The sequence below is a fragment of the Haplochromis burtoni genome, unplaced genomic scaffold, assembly GCF_018398535.1.
Source record: "Haplochromis burtoni strain Fernald_Lab_line unplaced genomic scaffold, NCSU_Asbu1 Contig_356, whole genome shotgun sequence".
Taxonomy (NCBI): domain Eukaryota; kingdom Metazoa; phylum Chordata; class Actinopteri; order Cichliformes; family Cichlidae; genus Haplochromis; species Haplochromis burtoni.
Window position 1 is genome coordinate 347,167 of NW_024582717.1, and position 15,248 is coordinate 362,414.

The following is a 15,248-nucleotide window of genomic DNA, read 5'->3' on the forward strand; positions in this document are numbered from 1 at the left end:
GGGTTTTAGTCGTGTGAATGTGTGTTTCTCCTGTTTAGAAGAACCAAACCAGAATGGCCCAGGCCCTTCCCACAGATTGGATGATCTATGACGAGATGAGCCGAGGCCACAGGATGGTCACTGTTCGCTGTTGCACCCTTGTGACTTCTATCACTGTTGCCATATTTGGAGGTTGTGCCAGATTACACAGCTCTGCCCTCCATGAACCTGCTATACAGAAAACTAATGGTAAGCAAGTCATAATACTACATGGCTCAGCTTGGTAATGTTAATATAAGTTTTGTGTACAATACATGCATAATATGAACAAAAATACTCTGGCCTCAGCACTTAGTTGCACCACTCTTTAACTTTATGTGGTCTCCCACTCTGTGGCTGAATTTCTGAATGCTTCCCACTTTGCAATATTACTTACAGTGTATAGTAGTATATCTAGGTACTTTATTTTATACCTTTGACAAAGAGACTAAAAGCACCTGAATTCAAAGATTAAGATTGTCCACAACGTGCATGTGATTATTGTGCTGACATGCAACATGGGAAAAATATGGCAATGCCTGCTTGTTAGACCTCACTGTTTACTGACAACAATATATCTTAATTATTGGCTAAACTAATCACTTCTGGATACTTAGAACAGAAACACAACAGAAAAGCTGACCAATGAACACAACAACAAATAAACACAATAAGAAAGGAAATTATGAGTTATTCTTATATGAGCATAGTCAAAAGCAAAGTATTTAAAGAAAAATTATCTTGAGTCAGGCCATAAAATTACGGACAAGAAGACTTAAGAAGCCAATAAGCACACATAACTTTTAATGAAATCGATGATTCGAAAACAAACCAGCCCAATAACAAACCAAAAAAAATTGAATACATCTTCAGAGACTATTACAAGGAACTATACTCTCAATCATTAATTTCAAGTGCTTTCGTTTCACTTTGAGATAGGTCGTGGTTCAGGTTCTTGGGTTATTCTTTCACGACCTGACTCCTGAGTTGAGTTTCCTAGAGACATGGTCTTCTTGACCATTGTTAATTTAAAAAAACAAAAAACCTAAAATGTAGACACATTAAATCTTTTAAATGCCACATTTTATAAGCCCACACTGTGCAGAATCACAGAGTCAATGTCTTAATTTTCTTTCTTTTAGAAAATCCACTGGATGACATCAGTGACAGTGAGACAGAGGATCTATCCGAGATAAGGATAGATGACTGGCTCGGCTTTGAAATGGACAGAGAGGTGGGAACAAAGGGAACATTGCTTCCAATGCCAACTTTTTACCTTTTGGAGTCCTTTGTTATTTTCCCTATATGAAAACATCTGGGCTGTTGTCTGCCAGTGATTAAAAATCCTCTTGTTTAATCTCATAAATCATAATACGGAGGAGGATTTTAATTGCTTTGCATTTCTCAGTCACTTTGTAAATAATTGAATTCCAAAATCTACTCAAGTTAAACCCTTTGTGAAGATGGTTCTCAGTGTCCTGAGTCATTTAGTTCTTTTTGGCCAATTACACTTAATGACTAAATTAAAGTAATAGTCTAGAGAAGACCATCATCATGCCTTATTAGAGATATTACCTCCTTCCATCCTATTTGAGACTCCAACTAGCATTGGTCTATGGTTGCCATCTATGATTAACAGTTCTCTGAGGCAAGGCCGTGGTTTACACATTAAGTTGGCAAACTAATAAATTATTCCCTCCGAGACACAAATCCCTTTGGAGATTGCATTAGGAAACCTATCTGGTGTAAAATTGCCAACTCTGCTTCTTTTTGTTCAGCTGCCAAGTCCAGTGTTTGAAATGGCGGTGTAGTGTTTTATTCCTCTCTGGGCCTTTACATGTAAAATCTCATTCCTGTTTCTTTCATTTAATGAACAGTTCTAAGCTGTGACATGTGGTCTCCGTGGCTGTATTTGTTTACATGCATACAAAGACAGTTGCCAGACTATTTATCCCAGCTTCTTACTAAACATACTGCTGCTTGCGGAGCATTTCAGTTGGTGGCACAAAGGCTTTAGAACAGCCTTCCACTCTACCTACTTATAAATGACTCTGTGGGTTATTTTAACAAGCAGCTAAAAACAGTTTTGTTTAACCAGATTTTTTTATTGATGAAACTGTTTTTAAATTACCAGCTAACTTTATTCTGTCTTAAATTAATTTTGTATTTCTGTTGTGGCACTTTATATTCTTATTTTATCCTGTTTTGTTCCCAAGCACTGACTGCTTGTCTATAAAAGAGCTTTATACATTTTATTTACTTTGTAATTATGTTTTCTATATTCTCTGGTGTTGTTTGAATTTTGTCACATTAATATTTTGGTATAAACTATTACATACATTTCTGAATAAAGTTGTATCTTGTGGTCAGGCTGCAGGATTGCTGTCTGAACTGAGGCAGAAGTGGCAAAGCCTATTTATCAAGAGGATCCGTTGTCCTTCAAAGCCCTGGTCACAACAGGATGAGGCTGTCATTCAGACTCTGGTTTCTGTATGTCTTATTCTTCTGCTTTCCATTTACGTTTCACTTATTTGGATACACTATATTTTCTCAGTGACTGCCATTTTTAACTAACTTTCCTCAGGTGCTTGGAGCAGAGGAGCAGGCAGCAGGCCTGCAGCAGCCCACTGGCATTGGTCAGCGGCCTAGGCCCATGCCATTAGAAGAAGGAACAAGGACCTCTGTGAAAAACCCCAAAAATACTCCCCGACTTCCCACCACCTCCACCACCAATGAAAGGTTAGAGTTCAATAGCTTTTACACCGCAGTGTAATTAATGCTATTGTTGTTATTATGTCCTGTCAATCCGAAATCAATCACTTTCTAAAACATTAGATATGTGTTAGATTTAGTACCACATACGAAAGTTACCCAGGTCGGATTTGAAAATATCGGATTTGTGCTGTTCACACTGTCATACCATGATCGGATATGGGTCACATAGGGTCAAAAAAGTCAGATTTGATGCGCTTTCGCCTGCAGTGTAGCCACATTATTCTTTTCGATACACCTTTTATATGTTAGTCACAGTGAGTAACATAGTTGGTCATACTGTTCCACCATTTAATCATTTTCTTTTAGGTTTTGTCTAACAACAGCTTCAGACCTACATCAAATTCAACCCCATGGCCAAGATGAGCCCTCCCTGTCCAGATATCAGTTCTCTGATCATCCGTCTTCCAGTATTTCTTCCTGCTCTGCGACTTTGGACTGTCAGTCAGATACCGTTGATCATTTCTTCTCAAGAAAGGTATGAGCAGTCTGCCAAGCAGTGTTTATTTCTACACATCATGTTTTCCTAACACCTTTCAAGTCAAGTCAAGTCAAGTCAAGTTTATTTATAGAGCACATTTAAAAACAACCAAGGCTGACCAAAGTGCTGTACAGTAAATACAGATAAAATACAATAGAACACAATTTCGTAGTAACACCTCGCTGATAAAAATAAAATAAAAATAAATAAAACAAATAAATTAAACCTTTCTAAAAGCCAATGAAAAGAGGTGAGTTTTAAGAGCGGTTTTAAAAGTTTCTAGGCTTTTGGAGAGTCTGACGTGAGGAGGTAAGCTGTTCCACAGTCTGGGTGCAGCCACAGCAAACGCCCTCTCTCCCTTTGTCTTTAATTTATACCTGGGAACATCTAAAAGCATCAGGTCGGCTGACCTCAAAGATCTCCTGGGGCGATAAGTACTAAGGAGTTCTGACAGGTAAGAAGGTGCAGTGCCATTTAAAACCTTAAAAGCCAGCAGTAAGATTTTAAAATCAATCCTAAAGGCAACTGGGAGCCAGTGGAGAGAGCAGAGAACCGGAGTGATGTGGTCTCTTTTTTTTGAACCGGTCAACAGGCGAGCGGCAGCGTTCTGCACCAGTTGAAGGCGATGTAGACAGGAACGATCTAGGCCAGCATAGAGGGAATTGCAGTAGTCTAGCCGTGAAGTAATAAAAGCATGGACCACTCTTTCTAGATCGTTCCTGCAAAGGTAAGACTTGACTTTGGCTAAAATCCGCAAATGATAAAAAGATCCCTTAACTACAGAGCTGATTTGTTTATCAAGTTTAAAAGCATTGTCAAAAATAACACCAAGACTCTTAATGGAAGAAGTGCAATCGGAGGTTAGGGGTCCCAAAAAGTCAAGAGAGAAGTTGGGATCTTTGGGAAGCCCAAACACAATGACTTCAGTTTTGCTTTCATTAAGGTGTAAGAAGTTAAGAGTCATCCAAGTCTTAATGTCAGACAGGCAGGAGAGTAGCGGCTGCAAAGAAACATTGCAGTTCAACCTCAGAGGGAGGTAGATCTGAATATCATCGGCAAAGATGTGGAAGGACACATTATGTTTACGGAGCACATCGCCCAGAGGGAGCAAGTACAGAATAAACAACAGGGGGCCTAGTATGGACCCCTGAGGTACGCCACAGGTTAAAGGAGCTCTGGGAGATGACAGTTCACCAAGGTGAACAGAAAAACTCCTATTATTCAAATAGGACTGGAAAAACTTTAAGACAGTGCCCTTTAAACCGACACAATGTTGAAGGCGGGATAGCAGTATGTTGTGATCAACAGTGTCAAAGGCTGCTGTCAGGTCCAGGGTTACTAGGACAGCAGCACAACCAGAGTCAACAGTTAAAAGCAAATCATTAAAAACTCTCAGTAGGGCGGTTTCTGTGCTATGCCGAGCTCTAAAACCAGACTGGAACTTCTCATAGAGATTGTTATTGTCGAGAAATAGCTGGAGCTGCATGAGGGCGGCTCGTTCCAGTACTTTGGACAGAAAAGGGAGGTTGGAAATGGGCCTATAGTTAGAGAGTAGGGATGGATCTAGATTAGGCTTTTTAAGGAGAGGTTGAACAACAGCGTGCTTGAAGGGTGTTGGAAAACAACCAGAACTGAGGCAGGCATTGATCAGGACCAGAAGGAAAGGTCCGACTGAGTCCAGAACCTGCTTCAGAAGCCGAGAGGGGATAGCATCGGTGGAACAGTTGGTAGTCTTAACCTTGCAGACTATTTCATGCAGCTGAGAGAGAGAGATTGGTTCGAACTGATTAAAGGCAGAATGGCACAAAGATAAAACACAGGGATTGGAAGGTGAAGATGGAATGACAGACTGCAGGGAGGAAATCTTGTTTACAAAGAACTTTAGAAAATCATTACAGAGGGTGGCAGAAGGTGTGAGGCTGGTGGATGTGTAAGGATTTACAATGGAATTTAAAACACGAAACAGAGTCTGAGGTTTATGGACACTACTGCTAACCAGGTTTGATATGTAGGAGGACTTGGCCTCTTTAACGGCTTTCTGATAGGTTGAAAGAGAGTCTCTGAGGATATTAAAAGAAATGTGCAGCTTGTCCTTTTTCCATTTTCTCTCAGCACACCTACAGCATTTCAAACTCTACTGATGGATACCCAATGCATATCCTAGACCAGGGGTGTCAAACTCATTTAAATTGATCTTAAGCTGGCTAGACCAGTGAAACTTCCCTACTACTATTTAACTGTTCATGATGAAGTGAAAGAAATAGGTCAGCACAACTCTTTGGACTTAAATTGTAAGAAATAAATGTGTAAAATTACAGAAAAAGTTTTGTAATAAGTGTGTCAAGAACCGTAGTTCTAACACGCAAGCTGGACCCAGAAGCAAACACAATACGCGGGAATGCACGCAAATTAACTTTATTTCTTAAATAAAGGTGACACGGAATAACCAAAGGGAACACGCTGTTTTAATGTTAGAACAGAAGAGACCGGGAGATAAACGATTTGGGGATGCTGCGATCAGGACCATGGGAGGCTGCAACAGTAAGGGGAGAGAGTTACTGGAGAGCAGGGAGATAACAGCATACAACAGGGGTAGAACTATTTATCTTACAATCGGGGCCGGACCGTGGGAACCGGAGGGAGGGGTGAGTGTCCGCGGGAGAGGAATCTAGGAAGACGGAGAGGATGATAGGCGGTTTTTCTGAACTCCAGGAGGACAGGCAGGTGAAGGCTTGAACGCGGCGGACAATAACCTGAGCAAACAGTGACAGGATTAACACAGTTCATAGAAACCAGAAATTCCACATCAACCGTAGTTACCACTGAATGGTGACTGATGGACTGGCGTAGCCACCTGGGCATCCCAATCGCTCCTCAGACACCGAGCCGCGGACCAAGACAAAGTGAAAAACAGCTACTCTTCTGTTTTTCACAAAGTCACAGAGTATTTATTAGAGACATAGCTAAGCATTTAGCAATTTGGCATAATTTGTGAAAGCTGAAATTTCTTCGGTATTAAGTAGCAAAAATTAGGCTTTTTTGTTAGAAGTCATTTTTGGGCTAAAGAAAAAGTGGCTGACCAAAATTTATTGAACCAGCAGCAAAAAGAAGTTTTGTGTACAGTGCTGTCAGAGTGACGAAGCCTGCAGAATCTGCGAGATTTCTGCTTTCAGCTCCTGACAGTATGTCCATATCTATTTGTGGAATCTATGTACCTTCTTGTTAATTGTTTGCTGTTTTAGCTGTTTGGTGGTTGTTGAAATGACTCTTTGAGCATCTGGCGGTACATCTTGCTAAACCAGATGTTCTGCCCCTGTACCGGAGGTGTTGGGGTTCAACAGTTTAATTGTTTATTGCTTTATTACTTTGTGTAGTATGAATGGCCACAAGGGAGGTTTTTATCTGTAGGAAAACCTGGTAAACTTATGAAAATACAGCTAAAAGCCCAACATTTGTGCTTGTGCTTGTTTGTGGTGAGCAGCAGATCAAACAAGTTAAGAGGTATAAATGGCTTGAACCACATTTAAGCCTGTGAGACTCATTTAGACACTCACGACACCGAGCCATGGCTCTGTGCTACATGCACACATTTCTGTGCCTTATATGCCTTATATGCATCTGCTACTACTAGACAAAACACACAAGTTTTAAGGTACAAGTTTGAAACTTTTCATCCTCCACAATTCTACACTCAGCTTTCCAGATGCTGCTTATTTACATTTTTGCTCCTTCCTTCACTTTTTTTCCAACACGCTTAATCCAGCTACCCAACTTTCTGTATACCTGGCCTGTACCACTACACTTGCTGTCTTTTTCGGCTCCGACATACTGACGGGCCATTAATGACTGAATATGAAATTATCTCGTGGCCTTGATATAATTGTATCGCAGGCCGGATGTGGGACGTACATTTGACACCCCTGTCCTAGACTTTAAAAGTCTACTTTTGTAATTCTCTGTTCATAAAATGTATTTAAGATCTCCATTAGTGTACTTTTTTTTTATCTTGAATTCACAAACTGACGAGTTTTGGTTTTTTTGTTTTGTTATTTCTTTGCAGTCATTTCTCTTGTCAGTCATGTTCTATTCTATTCTTCAGTTTTCCAAGATTTAAATATTACTACAAGATACTCTGTAATAAACTGACAGAAACCTTTAAGGTTGGGTGATATGTAAAAATTTTCCAACCAACAATTGTCAGTCCAATAAGCATCAATAGACTTTTCCATGGGCTGATCAATGTAATCATGCATGGACTGATTTGCTCATTTAGAATCTGTATGTTTTGTTTGGAGGGAATATTTTACCTTCTTGTTTGTTTCAGTATTAATATAGCTACTTTTTGGATCATTTATTTATTTATGTATGTATGTATGTATTTATTTTTTTTATTTGAGATGCATTTCAGACTCATATGTTTTCGTTTTTCATCTTATTTAATATCTTAGACAATCTTAGTCCGGTTCTTTTGTGTTGCCAGTAACAAATATTTCAACTCAGTTCAGTATGTTAACAACTTTAAAATAATTTTTCAGTACAGTGCATCTGATATGATTTGTAAACGCACACAGAGCACAAACAAAATGAACTAATGAGTCTCTAAGTGTCTGCTTCCTTTTGGGGTTTTTTTTAAACACAAACAGGTGAGCTTGGCGCACGTTACAGTCATACTAACTAAATGATGGGTTATTGAGGTTGGATGGTAATGCCTGCTAATGTTTCTCTCTCCACTTTTGCAGCAGGTTGTGAAGCCTGTGTGCACTCAGCTGGCCTGCCATCAGACATTAGTCCGATACTTTATTATGAAAAGCAGCAACATCAGGAACTTGGAAATTTCTCAGCAAAAAGGCATCTGGTCTACTACACCAAGTAATGAGACCAAACTCACCAAGGCCTTTTTGGAGAATAGCGCCATCATCCTCATCTTCTCTGTTCAGGGCTCTGGACACTTCCAGGTGACACTCTGTATGCATGATCATGTGTGCCAGAGTCATGATGCTGACTGTGAAATTGCAACAGTAAAAAGAAAATCGGTTTTGAAAGACCAAACTTGTGTTTTTGTTTTCTTTTTCACAGGGCTATGCTCGCATGACGTCTGTCGTCAGTCAGGAGGAGAGCTGTCATGACTGGGGCCTCATGGAACTAGGAGGGGCTTTCAGTGTAGAATGGATACACAAAGAAAATATTCCCTTCCAGTGCACCCAGCATATCCTCAACCCATGGAATGACAACAAGAAGGTCCAGATTAGCAGGGATGGGCAGGTACATATACAGGGTGCATCACAGCACAGAAGCTCTTTCACATATTGGTACAAGCAGTTAATGTGACTGCCAGCACGAATGGTAGTGGCATACTGCTCCAGCAGAGAATGCAGTGAACAGTTAATAAACGGATCATTTGCAAACACTAAATTAGAACTAAACACAAACTAGCAACACTTCTCAGAAAACTTGGGACATAGCCATGTTTCCTACTGTGTGCTATCTCCTCTTTTAACACCCATTAAAACTTGCTGATCTTTTGGGAGAGAACTCTAGTCCCCTTCTTGTCTAATAGAGGATCTTAGCTTTTCAGCAGTTGTGGTCCTTTCTATATACAGTTTTATGATGCACCAAATATTTTACGTTGGTTAAAAGAGACGGTGGTGGCGTTTTTGTATCATATTTACATATAGCCTCCGGCTTCTTCTTTGTATCAGAGAACTTGAACTTGATTTGTGGATGGCATGGTGAAATGCATTTATAGATGGTGATTTGTGGTAGTGTTCCTGATCCCATGCAGTTATTTCCATGACAGAATCATGCCAGTTTTCAACACAGTGCCTAGAGATGGAAATCGAGAAGCCAGTAGTTCAGTTCAGTTGCACGTGTGCTACAATCAGCTGATTTCAGTTCATTGTGCCAGAAATAATGGCTCAGTCATGCCACACGGAGATCAACATTACTTTTATTTTTATGCTGCTAACATAACTTCAGCTATTTGCAAGCACCTGCATGGACAGCATGCTAAAACTAAGCTGTCCAAGAACTCTGAGCGACACTAAAGCTGAGTGAATGCCAACCCTAGCCAGACCTAGACAGCCAAACCGTGAACTTCAGCCGGTAACAAACTAATTGAGCAGTCAGGCTGCAGCCTCAATTCAATTTTATTTATTTAGCGCTAAATCACAACAACAGTCGCCTCAAGGCGCTTTATATTGTACAGTAGATTGTACAATAATAGATACAGAGAAAAACCCAACAATCATATGACCCCTATGAACAAGCACTTTGGCGACAGTGGGAAGGAAAAACTCCCTTTTAACAGGAAGAAACCTCCTGCAGAACCAGGCTTAGGGAGGGGTGGCCATCTGCTGCGACCGGTTGGGGTGAGAGAAGGAAACAGGATGTCTATTGCAGCATAACTAAGGGAGGATTCAGGGTCACCTGGTCCAGCCCTAACTATATGCTTTAGCAAAAAGGAAAGTTTTAAGCCTAATCTTGAAAGTAGAGATAGTGTCTGTCTCCTGAATCCAAACTGGAAGCTGGTTCCACAGAAGAGGGGCCTGAAAACTGAAGGCTCTCCCTCCCATTCTACTTTTAAATACTCTAGGAACAACAAGTAGGCCTGCAGAGCGAGAGCGAAGTGCTCTAATAGGGTGATATGGTACTACAAGGTCATTAAGATAAGATGGGGCCTGATTATTTAAGACCTTGTATGTGAGGAGCAGGATTTTGAATTCAATTCTGGATTTAACAGGAAGCCAATGAAGGGAAGCCAAAACAGGAGAAATATGCTCTCTCTTTCTAGTCCCTGTCAGGACTCTTGCTGCAGCATTTTGGATTAGCTGAAGGCTTTTCAGTGAGTTTTTTGGACATCCTGATAATAATGAATTACAGTATCCAGCCTGGAAGTAATAAATGCATGAACTAGTTTTTCAGCGTCACTCTGAGACAGGATATTTCTAATTTTAGAGATGTTGTGCAAATGGAATTAAGAAGCAGAAATTAGTGGCCATCCAGGTCTTTATGTCTTGAAGACATTCCTGCAGTGTGTGTGTTATCTGGCTTCATGGACAGATAGAGCTGGGTGTCATCTGCATAGCAGTGTAAATGTATGCTATGTCTTCTAATGATGCTGCCTAAGGGAAGCATGTATGATGTAAACAGAATTGGTCCTAGCACTGAACCCTGTGGAACTCCATAATTAACCTCAGTGTGTGAAGAGGACTCTCCATTTACATGCACAAACTGGAGTCTATTAGATAGATATGATACAAACCACTGCAGCACAGTACCTGTAATACCTACAGCATGTTCTAATCGCTCTAATAGGATATTATGGTCGACAGTATCGAACGCTGCACTGAGGTCTAGCAGGACAAGCACAGAGATGAGTCCACTGTCAGAGGCCATAAGAAGATCATTTGTAACCTTCACTAAAGCTGTTTCTGTGCTGTGATGAGCTCTGAAACCTGACTGAAACTCTTCAAATAATTCAGCTTGAAAGCCTGTGGTATATAGCTGATTATTAGAGATAGGTTGATCATATTTAAGATTGAACCATTAATTAATGGCAGGACTTCTTTGAGCATTTTTGTAGGATGTTGATGGTTTGGAGGAAGTAATTATTGAAGTTAACTCAGAAAGATCAATTGGAGAAAAAGAGTCTAAATGAATATCAATGGTACTAAGAGTAGCTGTAGATAATATTACATCTGTGGGATGATTATTGGTAATTTTTTCTCTAATGATAAAAATTTTATTTGTGAAGAAGTTCATGAAGTCATTACTAGTTAACGTTAAAGGGATGGTTGGCTCAAAAGAGCTCTGACTTTTTGTCAGCCTGGCTACAGTGCTGAAGAGAAACCTGGGGTTGTTCTTATTTTCTTCAATCAGTGATGAATAGTAAGATGTTCTGGCTTTGCGGAGGGCTTTCTTATAAAGCAACAAACTATTTCTCCAGGCTAAATGATGATCCTCTAAATTTGTGACACGCCATTTCCTCTCCAGCTTACGAGTCATCTGCTTTAGGCTACGTGTTTGAGAATTATACCACGGAGTCAGGTACTTCTGATTTGAGGCCTTATGTTTTCACCAGAGCTACAGTATCCAGAGTCGTACGTAGTGAGGAGGTAAAATTATTAACAAGATAATCGACCTCTGTTGGAGTAGCATTCAGGTAGCTGCTCTGCTCTATGTTGGTACAGGGCATTGAAGATGATAACAGTGGGTGGATTATATTCATTCTAGTTCTTGATGGGGTTGAGGTTAGTAGGTTAGTACTTCCAATACCAAACGTATGAACTTGACCTTCAGCACCGGGCCACAGTGTTGTTGGAATAAAAAAGGCAAAGCGCCAAGCCAAGCCCATGATAAATCTGTGCTTTCATATTTATCCCAAATCCTGACCCTATTATAAAACTTTCTTCCCCAGCAAAAATGGATATTGGATATACTTTGTCTTTTTTTGTCTTTTTCAGACCATTCTCTGCAAACCCTAGAGAAATCCCAGTAGATGAGCAGTTTTTGAAATACTGTTATGCATATTATTATTGACAGTTTTGTAGACTGTTGTCAACAAGGCAGAGAGAAAGACTCGCTCTCTGAGTTTGTTTCAGGCTTTGGTCTTGGTTGTGGTCACAGTGGAAAATCCGGATTCACACAGATATGTAGTTGTGAATGGGAGGAATTTCACTGCTCTCAGTGCCAGACATCCTTTGAGACAGCAATCCAAAAGGAGCCCAGGTCCAGTTTGCCCCACTGCAACTTTAAAGTGCTATCGGTGGAAACTTCCAGAAGATGGGATTAGAGATGTGAGGGCAAAGCGACATCACTTTGAGTGGGATCTGCAGAAAATAGGAAATATTCATCAAATTTCTGTCAGTTGTGAAAGGTGTTACAGACAGAATCACTGATCTTCACTTGAGGGGAGTTTTCCAAGATGAGAGATAAAAGTGAAAACATGTCCATCCTCTTTTCCTGGGCCCTCTTAGTCAATAAAGCAATTTTCCCCTTGAAAGCTTCAACTTTGTCTGCAACAAAAAACATGTTGCTGTTTCTCCCTTGAAGTGAGATGTTCAGCTGGTTCAGCAGTGAAAAAATGTCACAGAGGTAGGCAAGCTTGGCTTAATAATGTGCAAGAGCAGATTTTCTTTCTCTGTGAGAAAAGAGAAGACCTCGTTCCTCAGTTCAAACAAATGCTTGAGGACCAGTCCTCTTGAAAGCCAGCTTACCTCACTCTGGTAGAGCAGCTGGACCTGACCTGCTTCCATGTCCTCACAAAGCTTGGTAAAACATCTGTAGTTATTTTTAATGAATTTGATAGTTTACATCCATCACCTCGTGGAACTCAAGTGAAATCTTTTTTGCTACAAGGATTTCACAGTAGAGAAAACAGTGGGTCCATTTCGCTTCTGGTGCACAATCAAAGATCTGCCTAATGATGCCTGCCAGTCTTTGAAGCTTCATCATTAGTGCACACCCCAACACAGTTCTGCCAGTTCAGATCGTTCTCAGTGAAGTAGTTGTCAATGCAGCGGAAACATTCCTGAGCCGTGGCTCGTGTTGGTAGCTCTCCACAAAACAGCATGTCTTCTGCTGTCCCAGCGATAACGAACTGAAACCAGCAATAATGCACCATTCGTGACATCCGTGAACTACTTTTTATTCTTTCTAGAAGCTGATGCTGTATGTCTAAGGCCATGTCCATGATATGGTGGCTTACAGTGTTGTTTGAGAGTAGGATGGTCAGTACCTTTTTTGCAGCAGCCTCTCCGATCATTTCATGAAACATATGTACAGGGGCAGGCAAAATCAACTCTTCCACTATAGTGAAAGACTTTTTACTCTGTGTCACAAGTCTGGCTACGAGGTAGCTAGATTTTAAAGCACATTTAGAGTTACCAGTCAGTGACGCAACAGACAGTTCCTGCATCTGCTGTCCATTTTCTTTTCTCTTGAAATATTCCGCTGGTTTTCTTGCGAGTGTGGGATGTTTGGTTTCGAGATGCCGTTTTAATTTCAAAGGCTTTAGTGCTTCGTTGGATAGCATTAGTCCACACTCCACACATTGGGCTCTTGGGTCTGCTTCTTTTCTTTTCCGTTCACAAACCCATATTCAGGAAGTCAGGGTTGTACTTGCACAAAATTCTGCGAGGGGGGGGGGTTGTCACTTTTATCTTCATTTTTGCATTTTAAGAACTACTCCATATATTTTGCTGACGGCAGGCAGGGTGTCTTCTTCTGCTTGCTTAATGAGGCTGATTAAACAACTCTAACCAAGCCGGGAGAAGCTGTATTGTAACTGAGATTTTCATGGATAACAGTAGTCCCTGGTGTCTTCAATTAATAACTAATGATGTCCCACGGCCCACAGGTGTAAAACAAAAAAGGTGTTTTGCGCCCCTCAAGGCATGGCTCACCGATGGTTAAAAATCACTGGTGTAAGGTATATTCCTCAACCAGGCAACAATCAAAATACATTTTAATAACCTCACACAAAAGATTAAAATGTTCTGCTATACATATTGTTACAAACTGGGACTGAAAGCTGATCCTTTTTTTTTATTATTATTGTTATTATTAGATACATTTTTCATAAATATATAATAATTTGATTATGCATTTGATTTGTTTTGAACTTTTCTGCCATTTTTTTTTCTAATGTAGGAATTGGAGCCACAAGCTGGAAGCCAGCTGCTGTTGTTATGGGAGAATTAATTCTGGGAGTCAAGTTAAATGAGAGGTAGCAGCCAAAAACCTCTCTCCATACTCCACACTCATTAAGTTTTGTTTTTATATCTCCTCATACCTGTTGTTATATCTGCATAAATTAAATCTTTTACTTATTACACGCATTATTTCTGTTTTACCTTCAGTGGTACACTGTTCTACTAGCTAAGGCTACGTAGCAGGAGCATGGAAGAAGGGCTGACTAATTGTAATTTTTTTCCCCTTGTTAATACACAAGTTCAGTTTTAGAATGTATTCAAAAGGGTACAGTGTTGTGTTAATGAACTGTTTGTTCAGAATAAAATATCTGATGCTTTAAAAAACTTACTAAACAGGGTTTTAAAATGTCTGACAAGAAAATGAATGAAAGAAAAATGCTTGTACTATGTTTGTAATATGTATGTACGTTACTGTTTTCATCATACATTTTATTGTGAAATTGTGATGTTCAGTTAGTTTGAATTACAGAGTTTTGACAGGGTCAAATGTTTACACTGTGTCCCATTTATAGCAAATAAACAGTGATTATTTCTTGTTGCCAACTTGCTGTAGTGCCTCATACTTGCTATCATCAGGTTTTTAACCCATCAGCAAAATCAGTATGTTCTCTTTTGTTAAAGGAATATATGTACACACACACACACACACACACACACACACACACACACACACACACACACACACACACACACAGGTTTCTCCTGCCACATTTTGTGCTCTTCTTATCAATCTATTTTATACCTAATCTGTCCCATTATTTTTGCTGATGCATTTTTATTCATTGTGTAGCTCTTGATAGAGACTACATTTAATTGTTCCTCTCTACTAAGCAACTCTTAGTGGTTACTGACTCAGTAGTATTGACCTGTTATTTACCTTATAACCTATAATTTTGAAGTTGTTTTTTTTTTTCTAAATCTTTATGCTTTGGAATAATAATACAACCCAGATTCACAATTGAAGTGTAATGGTGTTCATTCTCGTCTTAAAGTGGTGGTGTTTTTACCGAATTAATTTTGCTTGTTTATTTGTTTTTTTCACAGAAAAATGGTAAAATAAAGTAAATAACAGTCACTCTGGTTATCATTTGGAAACCTGTAGTTGGCAAGCAGATTTAACATATAGCTATTAAGCACGTTATGGCTTAGCTGCAGTGTTAAAATGTTGCTTGGAAGATTATTTCATCATATAATTATACACATCTCCATGTATATATGCATGTAAAACGCATATGACTTGTACAGACCACTAACTCTAGTCAATT

The 15,248-nt window shown here is 39.8% G+C and overlaps 1 protein-coding gene across 2 annotated transcripts in view; it reads left to right on the forward strand.

Annotated features, from left to right (window-relative positions):
• The window catches only part of LOC102292845 (3'-5' RNA helicase YTHDC2), a 40,954-nt gene extending 26,428 nt beyond the window's left edge, over nt 1-14,526 (forward strand). Inside the window, exons 24-31 of one of the 2 annotated variants that reach the window (XM_005943064.3) lie at nt 39-228; nt 1,161-1,252; nt 2,389-2,508; nt 2,603-2,757; nt 3,100-3,268; nt 8,011-8,226; nt 8,348-8,533; nt 13,922-14,526. In XM_005943064.3, the coding sequence (XP_005943126.1) occupies nt 39-228; nt 1,161-1,252; nt 2,389-2,508; nt 2,603-2,757; nt 3,100-3,268; nt 8,011-8,226; nt 8,348-8,533; nt 13,922-13,972 (1,179 nt within the window). In that variant the 3' untranslated portion in view covers nt 13,973-14,526. The remainder of the gene's footprint in view (nt 1-38; nt 229-1,160; nt 1,253-2,388; nt 2,509-2,602; nt 2,758-3,099; nt 3,269-8,010; nt 8,227-8,347; nt 8,534-13,921) is intronic. The other variant, XM_042228817.1, reaches the window with a different exon arrangement.
• Nucleotides 14,527-15,248: the final 722 nt, after the last annotated feature.